The sequence below is a fragment of the Typopeltis vanoorti genome, chromosome 3 (genome assembly GCF_054136105.1).
Source record: "Typopeltis vanoorti isolate ZY-2024b chromosome 3, IOZ_Tvanoo_1.0, whole genome shotgun sequence".
Classification (NCBI taxonomy): Eukaryota; Metazoa; Arthropoda; class Arachnida; order Uropygi; family Thelyphonidae; genus Typopeltis; species Typopeltis vanoorti.
In genome coordinates this window covers 60010675-60029976 of record NC_143551.1, presented here as the reverse complement: position 1 = coordinate 60029976, position 19302 = coordinate 60010675, and the positions used below count along the sequence as shown (strand labels likewise).

General features: G+C 34.5%; 1 protein-coding gene across 1 annotated transcript in view; it reads right to left on the bottom strand.

Annotated features, from left to right (window-relative positions):
• Window positions 1–19302, bottom strand: part of LOC150108186 (large ribosomal subunit protein eL19-like) — a 91259-nt gene that overhangs the window by 18667 nt on the left and 53290 nt on the right. Inside the window, exon 3 of the mRNA XM_090415641.1 lies at window positions 9972–10215. Coding sequence (XP_090271767.1) covers window positions 9972–10215 — 244 coding nt within the window. The remainder of the gene's footprint in view (window positions 1–9971; window positions 10216–19302) is intronic.

Sequence of the window (19302 nt, the reverse complement as noted above, 5' to 3'; positions counted from 1 at the left end):
TGTTTTGACAGAGGAAGTGGATAATGCAGGTAAACGCTTCATGGAACAAAAACAGTGTTGAATTTACAGAGCAGGGGACTGATAAATTAAGGAAACAAATTGGTGATGGCAGAGAACAGAAAGGTGATGAATGAACGAGTGTAATAAGGAAGGAGAAATTGGCATATGAAAAGAGTCTGGCTGAAGGGGCAAAGCAGATCTAGAGAATTCTCCAGTTATATAACTTGAAAAAGAAAGAGTGAATACAAAAGACTGGATTTAGTTGGGGGATATTATGTGTGGATCACATTTGTAGAAGATGTAGAAATGTTAATGAGCATTTTGTTAATGTATTTCATGTGATGGGAGGGTGGGATAAGAGCGTTGAATAACAACACTTCAATTGCAGTTCAAGAATGGAACTGTTTAGAATTTGACAGGATATCACTATGCATAATTAAGAGAATGTGCAAAGTATGCTGGCAATGCTTGTGACCTGGTTGTTCAACAAGATTCTGGCAACAGAAACAATCCCAGAAGAGTGAAAAGAGGAAAAATAGTGCCACTGCACAAAGGACAATCCAAGTTAGTGTCCAACTATATATCTGTGCATACATCAGAGATGAGAACTGAAATTGTTCAACAACATGGGTTTATTAAAGGTAAGTCTTGTTTTAGTAACTTAGTTACATTTTATAATAGGGCAACTGAGAGCTTGGTCATTTTTTTCCTGATATTCAAATACCTGTACAGATAGAAAAATACCAGTTTTTCTGTATTAATTTAAAAAGAATTGTTTATGATATATTCACATAAAAGTGATAAAATTAACAAAAAAAAAATCACTAATATTACTGAATATGCAACTGAGGGGATTGTTTTATGCACAATGCAAATGTAATGGAAACCTGAAAACATCATGACACTCAGATCTGGATTAGTAAACATTGCCACACACACACACACACACACAAATATTGCATGTTAATGAAGAATTTCAGAGATTGTTGTATCATAAAAATCTAAAATATTTTTGTGGATATCAGCAAAGGATTTTTATTGCAAGAGGTTTTAACAATTTATCCAAATCACCAGTAACCACACACACACACACACAAAAAAAAAAGGGGGGGGTACTGAATTACAGCAATCATATTTGAAAAATGGTAGGAAATGAAATAGTTCAAAAGATTTAATCTGATTTTTGATGATATTTAAATATGAATGTTCAACAAGTACATGGAATTTTGTGCAATATTGGAACTGTGCTTCTATACAGTGGTATGCCAGTAGAGAATTGCTTAGAAGATATTGCATTGCAACTGATGGTTTATCAATTACAACCAAACAGCAGCTTTCTTTGATATAAACTTAGCACTAGCAGATGTACTTATAAGTTAATAGCAAATAAAGAAAAGTCCAAATTTAAAAATTTTGTCAAATCTGAACATGAAAATAACAATGAGGATGCAATTAAAGAAAATAGTCTTGCGGGTGCTGTTCCTCATGATCTGAATCACAACTGTTTACATCCTCTTGTAACAAAAATAAGAAAAGTAGTGTTAAAATTTTTAGAAGCTCACCAACAATTAGATTCCAAGACTCATCGGAACAATTTACTGTCAATGCTTAGAAAGATTTTTTTTTGACCTGAGATGCTGTGTGCAGAAAGCTTTAACTGATCTCATTCTAGTATTAATTTCTGTGTCGATGAATTTAATTATCTGTGGCTATCTACACCAATGTCTACAAAGTTAGTGATAGATGTCCTATGCCATTAAGAAACAAATCTTTTAAAATTTAATGCTGCTATAAAATATATGATAGAAACTCTTGGCAATCAAAATTCTGGAATAGCTAGAACTGCATAAGCCATTGATATTTCATATTACACAGAGGGACGATAGAGAATTATTTCCCAGACTCAGTGAAATACTATTGAGAAAATTATACTTTGCTTAATAAAAAATCTTTCTCCTTCAGAAATTAACAGAATTCAACCTTAGAAGACAAACATGGAAGTGCATCAGAGTTCTGAAAGTTCTTTCCAAAAATAAGAAATTTCTCATTAAAAAATAAATTTGAGTCAATATTAATGAAAGACTAGTGTTCTTTTTCAAAAAAAATTAAAGTCTAGAAAATATGGTTATAAAGGAAATAAGAATAGGTTCAAGGGTGTATAACTGGAGAGGAGACCTCTACATAGCCTTTAAAGGAATGCAGAGAACAGACCAGCTGCTTCTGACCTAATGTCCAATCCTCACCTTCTTGTGGTGACCCTGTTAGGTATCTATCTGGATACTACACGAACGTGGAAGGGCTGCTAATTTGGGATTTAGCCAACCAAATTGTATTCTTATTGGGTTAAACCACAATATAAAATGATGGTACAACATGACAGAATTTCATGCTGGTTGGGGCGTCGCCCAGTTAAACAAGGCCCCCTTTGTTTTTGCCGGGGAAACAGGATGAACAGCGAACAGTCAGCTACTGGAACAAATCCTGAAACACACACATAACTCAATATCAACAGAGTTCAAGATCAGTACTATCAACATGAAAAAAAACCTGAATGGCAAAGACAGACAAAACTTAAATACAGATCTTTGTTATATTCCCATGATTTCTTCAACTATTTGTCGTAAAGTGAAAATCTTATCCTGACATCTTCTATTTGGGAAATGGAGCCAGCTGAGGAATAGGATAAGTACCAGATTGACATAATAGGGGTAATGAAACAAAAAAGACAAAACTGGCAAGATCCTTCTTTGCAATAAACACAAAATGTTATATTCAGGCAATGACAATCAAGGAAAAGAAGGTACAGCTATAGTGTTCAACACCAAATACGAGGATAATCTTCTTGAATGGCAGGCAATATCATGTAGTGATATTGGCAAATATCAGAATTTGGGAACTGGACAATGAGACTTATTGAGCTTATGGTACCACAAAAGGTTCCACTATGGAAGAAGTGGAAGAATTTTTTTGAGGTTTTAGAGAAAGAAACTGACACAAAAAAGGAAAAGCTGATCCTTGTTGGGGATCTAAATAGCAGAGTAGGAAATGATTGTCAGACATAGTGCAGGACACTACAGTGTACAGATGATTTGAAATTGGAACTGATCACCATTTAGTTTTGAGCAGATTAAAATTGTATTTTATATTGAAAAGAAGAACACGTAAAAAAGTTTTAAAGCAAATAAAAGTTGAGCAACTCTCAGATGTGAACTGTAGACTAAAATATACAAACATTATTCAAGAAAAAATGAAAGAGTTTGAGAACAGGAACCAAACCTTGGAGATTCAGTGGCAAGCCCTGAAGAAAACATTGATTGATTCAGCCAGAGAAGCATGTGGTGAAGTTGTATGCAAGGATAGAAAAATCAGAACTCCATAGTGCACACAGGAAATTAAAGAGGCAGTGAAAAAAAAGAAGAAAGCATATCGAAAGTTCCTAGCAAATAAGTCAGCTTGTGCTCTTAGAGAATACAGACACAAATGTAAGAAAACAAAACACTGTAAAACTAGCTAAATAAAAGTCATGAGAACTTTGGTAAGAACATAAAAAAATAAATATTAAGAAGGCAGCAAAGTATTCTGGAGGCTGTTGAAAAACCTCAGAAATAGAAGAAAGAGCGCTGTAAAAGAATTAGAGATGATAAAGAGGTGTCATGAAAACCAGAGAAAAAGATATCCTTGATGTATGGAGTAATTACTTTGAAAATTTGCTAAATGAAACAAGCAGTGATGACAGCACAGTTGTAAAAAAAAATTCTTAAGAGGCATGCAATCAGGAATACATATCCATACTTGAAGTAGAACAAGCCATCAAAAGTCTGGAATGTGAAAAGGCAACAAAAGTAGATGATATTCAACCAAAAATGTTAAAGTATAAAGGTATAAAAGAATTACAGTGGCTGCACTGCATAGTTCAAAACGCCTAGACAGAGGGACGAATTCCAGATGATTGGAGTAGAGCTCTCATATTATCCATATATAAAAAGGGAAATAAAACAATGTGAGAATTACAGAGATATTTCTCTACTGAGTGTTCCTGGTAAGATTTATGCAAGTAAATCCTTCTCAACCATTTCTTGAGAAACGGTTGAGAAGGATTGTGAAAGAGAATCTTGGATTCGGGTCAAATAGAAGATGTCAGGATAAGATTTTCACTTTACGACAGATAGTTGAGAAATCATGGGAATATAACAAAGATCTGTATTTAAGTTTTGTAGACCTGCAAATGCAGGTCTACAAAACTTAAATAGTGCCAAGAGAAAAGCTGTGCTATTCAAACCACTACCGTTATATGGTGTCAACAGGGCATTATATTAAGAAATACTTAGTCTTTATCTGAGTTGTAAATCAGCAGTTAGAATTGAAGGAGATACAGGAAGATGGTTTTATGTTAAATCTGGTGTCAGACAAGGATGTGCATTATCCCCTCTGTTATTTATTATCTATATGGATCACAATATGAAGTGGTATTAAACCTGATATCAAAAGTGGAGATGTTAATCTCAGCTCTACTTTATGCAGATGATGTTATACTCCTAAATAAATCCAGTACAAGCCTGTAAGATTCACTGACTAAATTGAATAACTGTTGTAATAGATTTAGTATGGTCAGCAATAACAAGACAAAGACAATGAAAATAGGCAGAAGCATTGAAAATATCAACCACATTGTGAATGGAGAAAAACCTATAGAATAAGTAAAACATTTCAGCTACTAAGGCACAATTTTAATGAAGATGGCAAGGAAGTAGATAACAGAATCAACAAAGCTGGTATGGTAGGAAGTCAATTGAATAAATTTATATGGAATAAGAGAGAAATTAGTCAAAACACTAAATTAGCTGCATACAAGAAAGTGTTGAAACCAATTTTAACTTATGGATCTGAGAGCTGGGTTAGAAATAAAACATTTGATCAAAGACTAGAGACCACAGATATGAGACTCCTGACAAAGATTAGAGGCATGAACAGATGACATCAGTGGTAAGAACTGTATTGAACAATTTTTGAAATCCACAGAACAAATTACTATTCCTCCTCCTTCATCCCTGCTACTGTAGTACTGTGGAACAGTCTTCTCCCTGACATATGTTGTTTCAAGAGGATTTATGCTTTGGGCTGAAGAATTAGAATGTTATTTCAATAATGATAAATGTAAAGTCATGCACTATCAACAGAGAATATAGAATGAAGTTTATTATCTTCAGATTCCAAAAAACTAGGATTTCTCTTTCACTCAAGACATTACTTCACCTCTAAAGCGCGGTTAGTAGTTGGAAGGGGATCAATCGTTCGATGCTGTTGGCACACTTTCCCTCGATGAGTCTTTGGACTCCCTGGAGGTGTCACATAATAATAATAAAATTTCCAAAGGAATACAATATACAGGCTTTTAAATCAAATGTAAACATGTTTCTCCTTTCCCAACCCCTTACTCATATATGGTACTGCAGGGTGATTAGCTAACCTCTCATATATGGGCCAAACATTAGAAAAAGAAAAAAAAAATCATATTGAAGTAACTTTGCCTTAGTTGGGAGAGGAGGTAAAGGTAGTTGATAGGAAACTGAAGTGAAGAGGATAAATTTTGCACAAATTAAAAAGGTTACCCAGAAAATTGCTGATATACCGCAAAAAAATGTTTTGGCCCCATTAGTGCCACTATATAAGGTATTAATCAGACCAAATCAGGATTACTGTACGCATTGTAGAAACATTACAGAGAGTACCGAGGCTACCAACTAACACTGCTCCCAGGACTTGAAATGTCGAGCATGAGACAAATTAAGGGGATGTGGTTTGCAGAGCATGGTAGATAGGAAGAGGTGATATGACTGATACCAGGGGCGAATATTCTGGGTGTGCGGTGCTCATCCACGAAATATCAGTATCACCGATATTATATTTTTGCATTTATTCCCATTAACGACTACCCCAGTTTGCAGACTGCACGATTCCTAAAATTGAACACAAATATACTAATGTTTCATTGTCCTCTTCATGAGGATAATAAAGCATTAGTGTTTCATGAAGAATGCACTTTTCGACGCATAAACATTGCGTCACATTTGCGTTAATAGACAGGGTGTGCTTTCAAAATACATACGTTTGAGCCCTTCAAAAATATGTAAAGAGGCAGCGGTGGGTCAAATTCTTAATGTTTTAGTATTTTTAAAGCACTGAGAAGGCGAGACTGGGTGAACTAACATTTTGAGCTCACCTAGCGGCTGTGATTGGTTATTGTGTCAACCAATCCAATTGAATGTTGTCACTTGTCATGAGTTGGTCGATTACTATATCCGATAGCTTTATTACAAACAGCTGTTACACGTTTTCTGGAACTGAAAATTTGAAAGTGGATATTAGGTGAAAAAGACTAAATGTTTCTCTTGATATGCAGTATAGCATCGGTTGAGGTTGCAAAGTTTTTTAATGTTATAGAGACATTTTTATTCTAGTCTTCGGAAACAATAGACAGTAAAAAATATCTATTCCTGAATAAAAATGAATATTCTGTGTATTATAAGGCATTGTTGATCTACAACAAAATACAAGCATATGTGAGATTGATAAGACAGAAGAACTGCTGATACTAAAAAGTGATGAATGTAGGATTCTCGAAAGTATGGATAATTCCGATAATGATCGGATGTTATGTATACTGAGTCTCAGTAAACAAAAGAAATTTCTTGGAAAACTGAGCGAAATATACACAAACCAGAGAAATGCATATAACATGGGCAACAAATTTTACGAGATCATTTGCTGCTCCATCAAACAATATTTATTCCTGCCATTCTCTGTCTCCTCGTAAGTTTTTTTTTTTAAATTATGCCATCATAAATTCACTTATTCATGTCGAGACGTTATAGGATCGTGCTATTTGCTCTACCCAGCAACTTATAGCACACACACACACACACACACACACACATATCACAAATGTTATTTATTAATAATTTGTTTGCCCTCTGTATTTACCATTAGTGAAAGTATTTCAGCTCACACTTATTCTTTCTTTTCATTTTCTATTCTAATATGTCTTATAAATGATGGTTCACATATTTTCATCTTTGAGTATTTCAAATGTACCAACCAACTATAGCATTCCTTCATTGTTGTTTTCTAATAAATCTTAAAACAAACAGATTGTTCCCCCACTCTATGCAGTATTCAAAGTTATCCTGCAATTAATTACATTGAACCAATTAAGATGAGTGCTGATGTGCTATGCACTCTCCAAACTTTCATACATCGATAAAAATGCAATCATACAGTCATGGGCTTCTGCAGAAGCCCAATCATACGGTCATGGGCTTTGCAGAGGGAGGGGCAAACGGGACCCCCCAGGCTCGAGTAAAAAATTCCACAAATTATAATTGTAAAAGCGATTGAGATATGTAACCTTATGTCTTATAACGTTATATGTAAGCTTTGTCTGTCTTAAAATTTTATTATGAATTGGCCTGTTTCGGCCCATGGCGGGGTAGCCATAGAATACATGTTTCGTTGCAGCAATAATACACATGTTCCTGTTTTTGGTTTATCTTTTTCTGATTCATGAACAGCGAGACCAGTTCGTTTGCCCTCTATATCTAGTGAGTCACTGAGTGAAGTGTAAATTGTAAATTTATAGTGAAACAAATTTAAACAGAAAAATACATTTTTAAAAGGTAAGTGTATGTAATTTAACATTATTTTACTTGTTAGTTTTACGATTTTTTTGCTTTTAAACTGAAATAATTTAATTTAGGATATTGGGATTAATTAATTAGTTGATTTTTAATAAAATATGCCAGTTAATTTTTTTTTTATATATAAAATTGTGCTAAAACCGTATTAATACTTTCCCCCCCCAAGAATTAAAATTCATTAAAATCAATGTAAAATGAAGATAATGTACTGTATTTATAGTTTACATCGATAAAATAATTACATTAAAAATGCTAAAAGACATTTATTAATGTAATTATTTAACTAAATCAATAATTATAAAACTTTGAAGACAAATAATCCATGATTTATGGATTATTTGTCTCCAAGCTTTGGCTCCCCCTTTCCTGGAAAATTTTCTGCAAATGCACACCCATGCAAACGGTCAAATTGACGTGAAATTTGTAGCGCGTGTTGTATAAGTTGTATAACCCACATGACAGCAAACCCAACCGAAAGCATGTGATGCCACTGACTGATACATATAAGTTGGCAAGAGCCTATTAGATAGATACAGGATAATTATTGCACATGGTAATGAAAGAATGTGAGGTCATTCATGGAAACTGCACAAAGATCATGTGAGTAAGAATGTGAAAGGAGATGTTTTTGCATGGTAAGCTGCAAATGAGTGGAATGGACTACTAGAGCAGATTATAAGTTTTAAAAGAGGTAAACCGTGAGTAGACATAACTATACATAATAAATAACGGAAAAAACTCACGTAGAAATATTATTTAATGGTATAATTTTCGCCTGTGTGTCACAGGCATCTTCAGTACAATTAGGCACAAAAATTAAACACTAACTGACAATTCCAAAAAGCGCCACCTAAGTAGCTGGTGTAAGATAACTAAAAAGGTCAATAACTTTCCTAAGAAAAAAAAAAAAAAAAAAAAAATTAATACAATAAAAAGTTAGGAAAGATTAGCTGATTTGTAAAGTACTATCTCCCATAAAGGGGATAGACGTAAGCTATACGTTCACTGATGCCTTGTAACACGCATTACCATCCCTTTTATACAAGGCATCAGTGAACGTATAGCAAAAATTTTAAAACCACTGAATATTTTTGTTGCCTTTCGACCGTTTAGAAAAATCTCCACCTTTCTCGCTTCTCCAAAGGACAAGCTTCCACATCTTAATCATCCAGGTGTCTACCAGATTCCGTGCTCTTGTGGATTATGTTATTTCGGACAAACGGGAAGATCTGCCTCCATTCGGCTAGAAGAACACCAATCTTATATTGAATACTTTAAACCTGAAAAGTCTGGACTTGCAGAACATGCCATCTTCACTAGACACAGAGTTCATTGGAGAAAGACAAGAGTTCTTCACAAAAGTCAGTTTCTCATGGAACGCCTTTATAAAGAAGCATGTGAAACTCTACTTCATTCTCCTAACTTAAACAGATCCGACGGCTTACGTCTATCCCCTTTATGGGAGATAGTACTTTACAAATCAGCTAATCTTTCCTAACTTTTTATTGTATTAATTTTTTTTTTTTTTTTTTTTTTTTTTTTTTTTTTTTTTAGGAAAGTTATTGACCTTTTTAGTCATCTTACACCAGCTACTTAGGTGGCGCTTTTTGGAATTGTCAGTTAGTGTTTAATTTTTGTGCCTAATTGTACTGAAGATGCCTGTGACACACAGGCGAAAATTATACCATTAAATAATATTTCTACGTGAGTTTTTTTCGTTATTTATTATGTATAGTTAGAGCAGATTATGAATGTTTCAATGCAGAATGCTTTCAAGACAAGATAAGATGAGTGTTTGATCTGACATAATGAGTCTTCTGACTCTACAGATGTTACTATTCACAAGAGCAAAGTTTGACTAAGAGACAGTAAGTGAATTACAAAAGTAATTCCAACGAATTTCACAGAAGTAAAGCGACAAGGTGGAATTGACACAGAAAACAGCAAACCGTACCACTGATAACAGTTAATTTACCATTCACAAGTGAACACGCAGTTCTGATTTCAGCAATATTGTAAGGACTCTTGTTGCCTTCTTTCTTTTTCCTTATGCTATTCTTTACACCCACTGAAAATCAATTCCAAGCAGGGAATGGAAAAAAGTGTTTATAATACAATTTTTTTTAATGGATGGATCAGTGCACTTACTGCTTTTAACTCTTTCAACTTAAAAGAGCAAGTGAGATCTAAAGTCGTCTTTACTAAATTTTTTTTAACCACAACATGAGAAATATTTAAAAAATGGAATAATTCATTATAATACCATAGCCTACTTACAAATGTCTATCAATCTTTTTGGCTTCTCTATATTTCTTCAAGAGACGACGCAATACACGCATCCTTCTTATCCACACCACCTTTCTGGGCATGCGAGCATTAGCTGTGCCCTTTCTCTTACCAGGTCCACAATGTCTTCCTTTTCTACGTGCTTCAGTATTCTTTCTTACTCGAGCACGTGAGTGAACTGCAACTGGTTTACGAATAATTAACCCACTCTTGATGAGCTTACGAATAGTCTGACCTGCAAATATAACAGAAGAATTTTTTTTTATTAATGTTTATCTATAAAAATGTGTGTACAGTTATTTGTGTGCTTTTAATCTATAAGACAGAACTGATCTATAAATAACATAATAAATCAACTTTTATAACATTTTTAGTATAAGAATTTATAACTCATTCTGTCCTTAGTATATAGCATAAACGAGCAGCACTGTCACCCCCCGAAAAAAAGAAGTTGAGCACTGTATGAGAGTATTTAGCAACTGCTTTGAAATATCCATGTGTACTGTTGTTTGTCTTTCAGTCTAAACCAGGGGTTGGCAACCTTTTCAGACTGGCAGGCCACATTCCACTTTTATTTTTAATAATCGGGATGCAAGTGTTTAATTAAGAGAAAATAGTGAGTGAAAAAATACTTCATTTATCAATTTTTAATATATCAATCTTAAAAAACAGAAATATTTAAAGTACGAGATATGAAACAAGCATGAAAATAAAACTCAACGAAATATTAATATCACGTAAAAACAAAGTAATATAGTTTTATGCATCAAAATATGTGTGTCTCCCTACTTAATGTGCCTTTTGTGATTGTTTTCCATTAGCCAAATTATCTGTATTCACTTTATAACCTGATGAGCAAATTCGAATCGAAAATTGCAAATGTTCATTAGTCAGCTGAGAAGAAAATATGCTTTTTCTAAAACTCCTGGTAGAAAATGCTTGTTTGCAAATGTGTGTGCTTCCAAATACAATCATCTTCTTTGTGAAACTGATTAATCCTTCAAATTTTTTGCTAAGCATCGATAAAATTTTTTTACATTTTCTAATGAAAATGCGATCTTCAATGTTTCATTGTTCCAAAACTTCCATCTGTAGTTGGTTTGATACGTTATCAATGTCGACATTAAAATGGTTCAAAAATAATCGTATTTCGATTCTATTTTTATGAAAATCCACAAATCATGTAGAAACTTCCGTTTGTAAATCTTCCAATTGTAGATGCAGATCTGCAACATATATAATGATGTAGATTTTCTTCCGTCATATGTTTCTTCAACAGACATAGTTTGTCCTTCAAAAGCTTTTATATCAGAAAACAGTTCAACTAGTAATTTATCTTGGCCCTACAGGTTCACATTAAATTCATTAAGGTACGTTGCAATATCTACTGTAAATGCAAGAGACATAATCCATTTTTTATCCGATAGATGCAAGCAGTATTTTCATGTTCCCTCATGAAAATATCTATTTCTTCATGTAAATTAAAAATTGATTTTAGCACAGCACCTCTACTTAACCGTCTAACAGCTGAGTAGCAGATAACATCTTTACACTCTGATTCTATTTCTATCAAGAATTCTTGAAATTGGCGGTGTTTCCGACCGTTGCGTCGGATGTAATTTACAGTTGTATCACGATGTCCATAACGTCTTTCGTTGATAAAAATAGAATACCTCCATTTTCAATAAAGAGGTACTTGCTGTTCCATTTATCATTAAACCTTCTTCCAACATCTGCAATTTTACATTTTCCTGAACCCATTTTTGAAATTATTTTTAACAAATGTATATCCTCTGAAAATAATAGTTGATGTTACTGATTTATATTAAAACACAGACCAGGAACGCAACTGCAAAAGTGCGCCAAAATCTCGGTTGTCGTCGGATGACGTCACCTTTGCTATCCCCACTCATAATGACTCACACAGTTGACTTGCGCCAAGTGGCATGGCGATATCACGAGGTATAGGTATAAAATTATTTTTAATTTATTATTTGTATTATAAAATGCATTAGCTCATCATCATCATACGTATCAAGGATTTAGGCCTAGTATGGCCTGTTCCGGCCTTAGAAGTCATCGTTTAAGAGGACGTCCTGGTTTTCTTTTTCCTAATGGCTTGTACTTTAAGGCTTGTTTTGGTAATCTTTCTGTTTTCATTCTTTGAACGTGTTCCATCCATCTATGTTTATATTTTTTAATTTTTTCAATTACTGGTTTTTGGTTTAATTCTTTCATAACATTTTCGTTTCTTTTGTGATCAAATAGGGTATACTTTGCAGTTTTTCTCATAAACTTCATTTCTGCTGTTGTTAATCTTTGTTTGTCTTTTTTGTTTTATTGTCCAGATTTCGCTTCCATACATTAAGACCGGTAGGGCTAATGTATTGTATACTTTTAGCCTGGTTTGTTTTTGAACTAGGTTTGGTTTAAATATAGAGTTAATTACTCCTGTATTTTTAAATATTTTGCAATTTTTATGTTTATATCTTTTTCATTTTCATAAGTGATCATACATCCTAGGTAGTTAAATGAATTCACCTGTTCTAAGATCTTGTTATCTAATACTATTTTAGTTCTTGCTGGATCTTGTCCTTTAAAGGCCATAGTTTTTGATTTTTCCATTGATATTATCATACCATAATCTTTGGATATTTCATTTAGATTTAAAATAGCTTTCTGTAAGTTATCTTCAGAATTTGTAATTATTATTTGGTCGTCTGCAAAGAGGAGAGTGTTTAAGTTAACTGTAGGTGAAAGTTTAATTCCTTGATGTAAATTTTTACTCCATTTTATTATTATTTCATTTAAGTAGATATTAAAAAGAGTTGCTGAGAGGGGACATCCCTGTCGGACCCCTTGGTTTAGCTCTCTTGTATATGATAGCTCATGATTTAATCTTATTTGTATTTGATTATTTTCATATATACTTGTGACAGCTTTTAGGATATTATTTGGCATTTGTCTTTCTTTTAATATGTTTCTTTTAACTTTGTCAAATGCTTTTTCAAAGTTAATAAATGCAATATGTGTTTCTAAATTATATTCTCTTCTTTTCTCTATTATTAATTTTAGGCAGAAGGCTGGGTCTATACATGATCATCCTTTTCTAAATCCATTTTGTACCTCTAGAATAAAGTTTTCGGAATATTTCATTACTTTGTTATTTAAGATCCTGCTGTATATTTTGTAACATGAATTTAGTATACTGATACCTCTATAGAATATAAAATGCATTATCTAAATTCAACATATGGGCCACATGCCATGTAAGTATAGTCAACCTATTATGGGCCACCAAAAATGCATGTTTGGGCCACCAGTTGCCGACCCCTGGTCTAAACCATTTTATTCCATCAGTCAGCAGAAGATGTATTGCTGACACTTCAAATTACTGCAGAAAGAGTAAGATTACCAAAATGCTTTTGGGTCTCATACTACTAAGCATATAAATCATGCAAAAGAATCAACATAACATGACAATTTCATATGATAAAAATGATTTCCAAATCCATTTCACTAACATTTGGGACATCAGTACAGACATTAATGATGTGTACCACCATATGCTCTAGCAACATTTCTTTGCCTTACTTTTTATTCTTTACTTTTCTGCCTTGATTGCTCTCCTACCTCAGCTACTTCAAGCCCATAAGCAGAGTAGCTGGTTTTATACTGGAAATCAATTTCCTACCTAAAGACACTTACGAACATCCATGCCCATAGTAGGATTCAAACCTGCAGCCTGTTGATTAGAGCAGTGCTTCCCAAACTTCTGGATGTCAGGGCCCCCTTTGCAAAAATTGAAATATTTCACGGCCCCCCTAAAAAAAAATCGTAATATAGACATATATTATTATAATATTTATTGTATTTATATTCAATACAAAAACATACACAGCAAATATTGCAAAAATCAAATGCATATATTACATTTTTTGCCTCTTACTGTTTGGTTCTGAAGATGATGCGGGCTGTTCTGGTAAAATATGAAATACTGTCCTTTTTTTTTTTTTTCAGTCTGTTTCTGCTTCTTCTGATTGTTCGCAAGAATTTTTTTATTTTTTATTAGCCACTTATCCATCTCAGGGTTAAATTTTTTAATGCAGAATAGATTAAATAATATCACCACTTACCGATACTGGCACACCACAGACTGATAACATGAAATTAGTGAATATTACCTGAATAAGGGAATCCCTGGACCAGGAACACTTTTCTCCTTTGTGACTTTTCTCCCTGTACTGTAATTAAGCCTAACGCGAAACAGACAGCAAAGGCAGGTTATTAAAACGTGCATATGATTGGTGCGGTATTAACAATAGATCGCACAACCCAAAAGATAAAAGCATAGCTGACAATTGAGTTGAAATGCTAACTCTCTTCAACCGAATTACATATGTGAAACTGCCATAACATTCATTATATATATATATATATATATATATATATATATATATATATTACTTAGTTTTAACACTGTTACGAATTTTAACACATTCAGTTGAATTTTATTGCTGCCTTGAGAAATCGAACTCACACACATGTAATTAAAAACAATGGTTTTTAGTTAGATACTGTGTTTGCCCATACAACATATGGTTTTGTTTCAGTTTATACAGCATAGTTTCTGTATGAGGGAACATGTGATTCATTAATTAGTATGTTTTTATCCCAGTTGTCTCTAATTGCACTATTTGTTGAGAAATATATTACTCTTCATACCTTATTCACTGGCATAATAAAAGTACTTGTTTTTATTGCCTCTGCAGTATAGTGGCTGTTAGGGAGGGTGTTGTTTACCACTGCAAGCGAGTTACTATCTCCCCACATGAACTTGTTCAAGCTTTTTTTCATGTGTGAAGTATATGCGAAACTTTTACTGGTAACAGAAAACTAGCTCGGATGAGAGTGATAATATAAAACAAGTTTTGATATGTATATAAAGTCAATATCAAAAAGGTTAAATTTGTTTTCATTATTTCACGGCCCCCAAGGGGGCTGCGGCCCACAGCTTGGGAAGCGCTGGATTAGAGAGTGGGTATACTAAAAACACAACTAAACCAGGTGCTTTCTTAAAGTTAATTTTCATCTTTGGAGATTAATTATCATGTCTCAAATTAACTTTATTCTCTAATTCTTTCTCTAAGTTCAGAGATCAAGGTGTAGAATGTGAGAAGAAGAGTTTTGTTGAACTAATACCAATAGCAAGGTTAAGGAACCAATGGAAAGCATTTACAGACTCTCAATATTCCTGATGGAATCTGGGAAAGATGAAGATAGATCAAGCTGGAAGGGAAGCCAAATTAATTCCTATGACATATGCCAACTAGAATACCAGATAATCCTCATCATTCTTTTAACATCCTGAACCTTTTCTTAACCAGCTCTCTGTCCAAATACACTTCAGATGTAGTTCACTTCTTGGCAACTCCAACCATGTTTCCTTTGCTACAGTGATCTTCTTCCAGCCAATCTGAGTATTATACTCCATGGAATTATCATCATCCAATTCCTGTCATGTGCCCTGAAGAGGTGTGCAGGATATGATAGTACTACATGAAAAATGTACATCATTACTAACTTCCTATCTACAATTTTCCTCCAAATCAATCTGTTACCAGTCGAGACTCCAACATTATCAGACCTTATATTTCTCTCTTCTAAGGCACTTTTTACTGTATCAATCCACTTATATTTTGGTCTTCCTCTGGGTCTTTTTCCTGCCAACCTGGCAGAGAAAAGGCTAATTTTTCCTCTCCCATTCTGTTTAAGTGACCATACCACCTGAGATTAGCTCTGCTAACACATTCCTGGATGCTAGCAATGTCAAGTTCTTTCCTAATATTCTCGTTTTTTTTATTTTTTGCCATTGATGCCATATGTTCATGCCCTCTTATCTTTCTCAAAACTCTCATATCTGCAGTCTCTAGTCTTTGATCAAGTGTTTTATTTCTAACCCTGCTCTCAGATCCATAAGTTAAAATTGGTTTGAACACTGTCTTGTATACAGCTAATTTAGTGTTTTGACTAATTTCTTTCTTATTCCATATAATCCAGTGAGCTATAATGGCATCAATTAGGATGAAATTTCTATGCCTCTTCTTCCATGATGTGATTACCATTTTCTGCTCTCCTGCAAAGACCTGCTGGATACAGTTAAATAAATGACATAATACTAACTGGCCATCATTCTCCACTTCAATGCAAATGCTCGTTCTTTATTCAAGTCCTTACCTTCTAAAAAATGTATTAAAGCAGTCCAAGATAAAAATTCTTCATATATTCAATGCCTTAAGTCAAAATTTTCAGTTCTCATGCAACCTACACTACAGCATGATACAGATATATGAAAAGCAGCAACAAATTAAAAGCAGACTTCTAAGAGTAAAATGAAAAAATCTATTCTCCCTGCCCAAATTGTAGTCAAGTTTTCTGGTTCTTTGCTAAGCCGCTTAATTTCCTGATGTTCTGACCTTCATATTAAGATCATTATCTGGAGTATACAAGCATATATATATATATATATATATATATATATATATATATATATATATATATATATATATATATATATATAGATGTGTGTGTTTATAGGAAGATTTACTAGGTTTGGGAACATGTTAAAAGTATTAAATGACTAAAGACCAAGATTAACATAAAAGATTTTAACTAGTTTCATCTAAACATAGACTTCTTCAGGTGCTAAATACATATAAGAATTCCAGTAAAGAACTGTAGAGACTAAAGTCTAGATGAGTTTAAAAAAGAAGAACAATCTCCAACTGTATTATTAGAAACGAGTGCATCCATGATCTCGCTCAAGCCAGTATTGAATAGCAGAGTGGTGGCAGTCTGATAAGTTGTAGCTTAAATTACTATTGATGTGAACAGGGTTTAGGATTATTTCTCTTGACTCCAAAAATTTTCTTTCCATCTCATCATAACAACGGTGAAGATTGTTAGACTTTTCCCAGAGTACTGGATATGGGAGGTCCTCTTTGTTCGAATTAGAAAACAGGACATGGGTAGATGAGGTGCTGGCTCGAGTTCTTTTGTAGTTGATGTCATTTTTGGTGTTCTTTGATATAGAGTTCGATTGATTTTTCCGACTGTCCAAATTAAGGTTTGCCACAATTGCAGAAACTTTGATAAACTCTGGGATATTTGAGACCGTTATGATTAGTCTTTGGTCAACTGAGAAGGGAACGTAGCTTAGGCAGTGTTGCGAAGGAGGTCTGAATGTTAAATTTTCTTAAGATTTTTGCTAATTTTGGAGAGATAAAGCTAACGTAAGGAATAGAAATACTGCCCTTAGAAACTGAGGGAGGATTGAAAAGGAGTTTGTTGATAATTTTCATTGAATATCCATTTAACTGAAATGTGCTTTGAAGATGACTAAGTTCGTTTTTAAGATGCTGTTCATCTGAAAGAAGTGAGCAAGCGTGGTGTCCAAGAGTAGAAACGATGCCGAATTTCTGCAGAGGGTAATGGTGAGAATCAGCGTGGAGATATCTGTCTGTATTGGCTGATTTCCTAAAAATAGTGATTTTGAATTTCTCATTTAAACGGGACAGTTTTACATCTAATAAATAAAGAGAGCCTTTATCCTTCAATTCAGCTATAAACTTAATTTTATGATGTATATTATTTAGGTGTTATTGAAAGTTCCAGAGGGTATCAAAGCCATTTTCCCAAATTAGAAAGATGTCATCGACGAAGCATTTCCACACTTTAGGTTTTAAAGGAAAGGATGAAATGGCTATTCAAAGAAAATTATCAACAAACCTCTTTTCAATCTTCCCAAAAGCTGTAATGAAGATACTACAGTTTCTAAGGGCAATATTTCTATTTCTTACATCAGCTCTATCTCTCCAAAATTGGCAAAAATCTTAAGAAAATTTAACATTTGGACCTTCTTCACAACACTGCCTAAGCTACCTTCTCAGTCGACCAAAGACTAATCATAACGGTCTACAATTGTGATACTACTTCTTCTGCAGCTTCTCCCACTTAAGTGGGGTCACTGTTTGTAATGAGTCTCCTCCACACCCTCCTGTCTTGGGCTGTCACCACATCCAAGTTCTTCATCTTCAAGTCCTCTTCTACCAGCTCCCTCCATCTCTTCTTTGGCCGCCCACGCTTCCGCCTTCCTTGCACATCCATCTGCATGACCCTTCTTCCCACATATTTGTCCCTCCCTCCTCATCGCATGACCAAACCATCTCAACCTTGCCTCCTGTATCTTCGCTCCTAAGTTCGTAACTTTCACTGTTCCCCTCACATAGTCATTTCTCAGACGATCCTTTCTGGTCACACCGCACATCCACCTAAGCATTCTCATCTCTGCTACTTCCATCCTGCAGATGTTATTTTTCCTCAGGGCCACAGTTTCTATAGCATACGTCATAGCCGGCCTCACTACTGTCCTATAGATTTTGCCTTTCAGATTGATCGGCACCCTCTTATTGCATAACACTCCAGTCATCTCCCTCCAGTTCCTCCAACCCGCTTGTATCCTGCATCCCACTTCCTTCTCATCTCCTCCATCTTCTTCCACTGTTGAACCTAAGTATCTAAAGTCTCTCACCTTCCTGATGACATTTCCTTCCAGCTCCAGATCTGTCTCCTTGCTGCTGCCGACTGCGCAACACACATATAATCTGTCTTACTTCTGCTCAGTCTCATACCTCTCTTCCAGTACTTTTCTCCATCTTTCCAGTTTAGTTCCTGCTTCTTCTCTTGAATCTACACACAACAAGCTGTCATCTGCATACAACATTGTCCCAGGCGCATCTTCTCTCACCTCCTCTGTTACCACCTCCATCACAATATTAAACAGAAACGGACTTAATGCTGACCCTTGATGCAAGCCAACTGTTACTTGAAAACTTTCTGTCTGTCCCAAACAGGTCCGAACACTTGTCTTCACATTTCTGTAAATTTCCTGCACCAACCTGACATATTTCTCCGGCACCTTCTTCTCCCTCAGACACCTCCAGACTTCTTGCCTTGGCACTCTATCGTATGCTTTCTCCAGATCAATAAATACCAGATGTAGCTCCCGTTGTTTCTCTCGAAACTTTTCCATCTTCTGCCGTAACCCAAAGATAGCATCTGGTTTTGATCTACCAGGCATGAATCCAAATTGTTCCTTTGCAATCTCCACCTCCTTCCTCAATCTACCATCAAGAACCCTTTCTAGGATCTTCATTGTGTGTGACATCAACTTTATTCCTCTGTAATTTTTACAGTCTTGTGCATCCTCTTTACCCTTGTAGATGGGGACAAGAGTACTCTCCCTCCATTCCTTGGGTATATT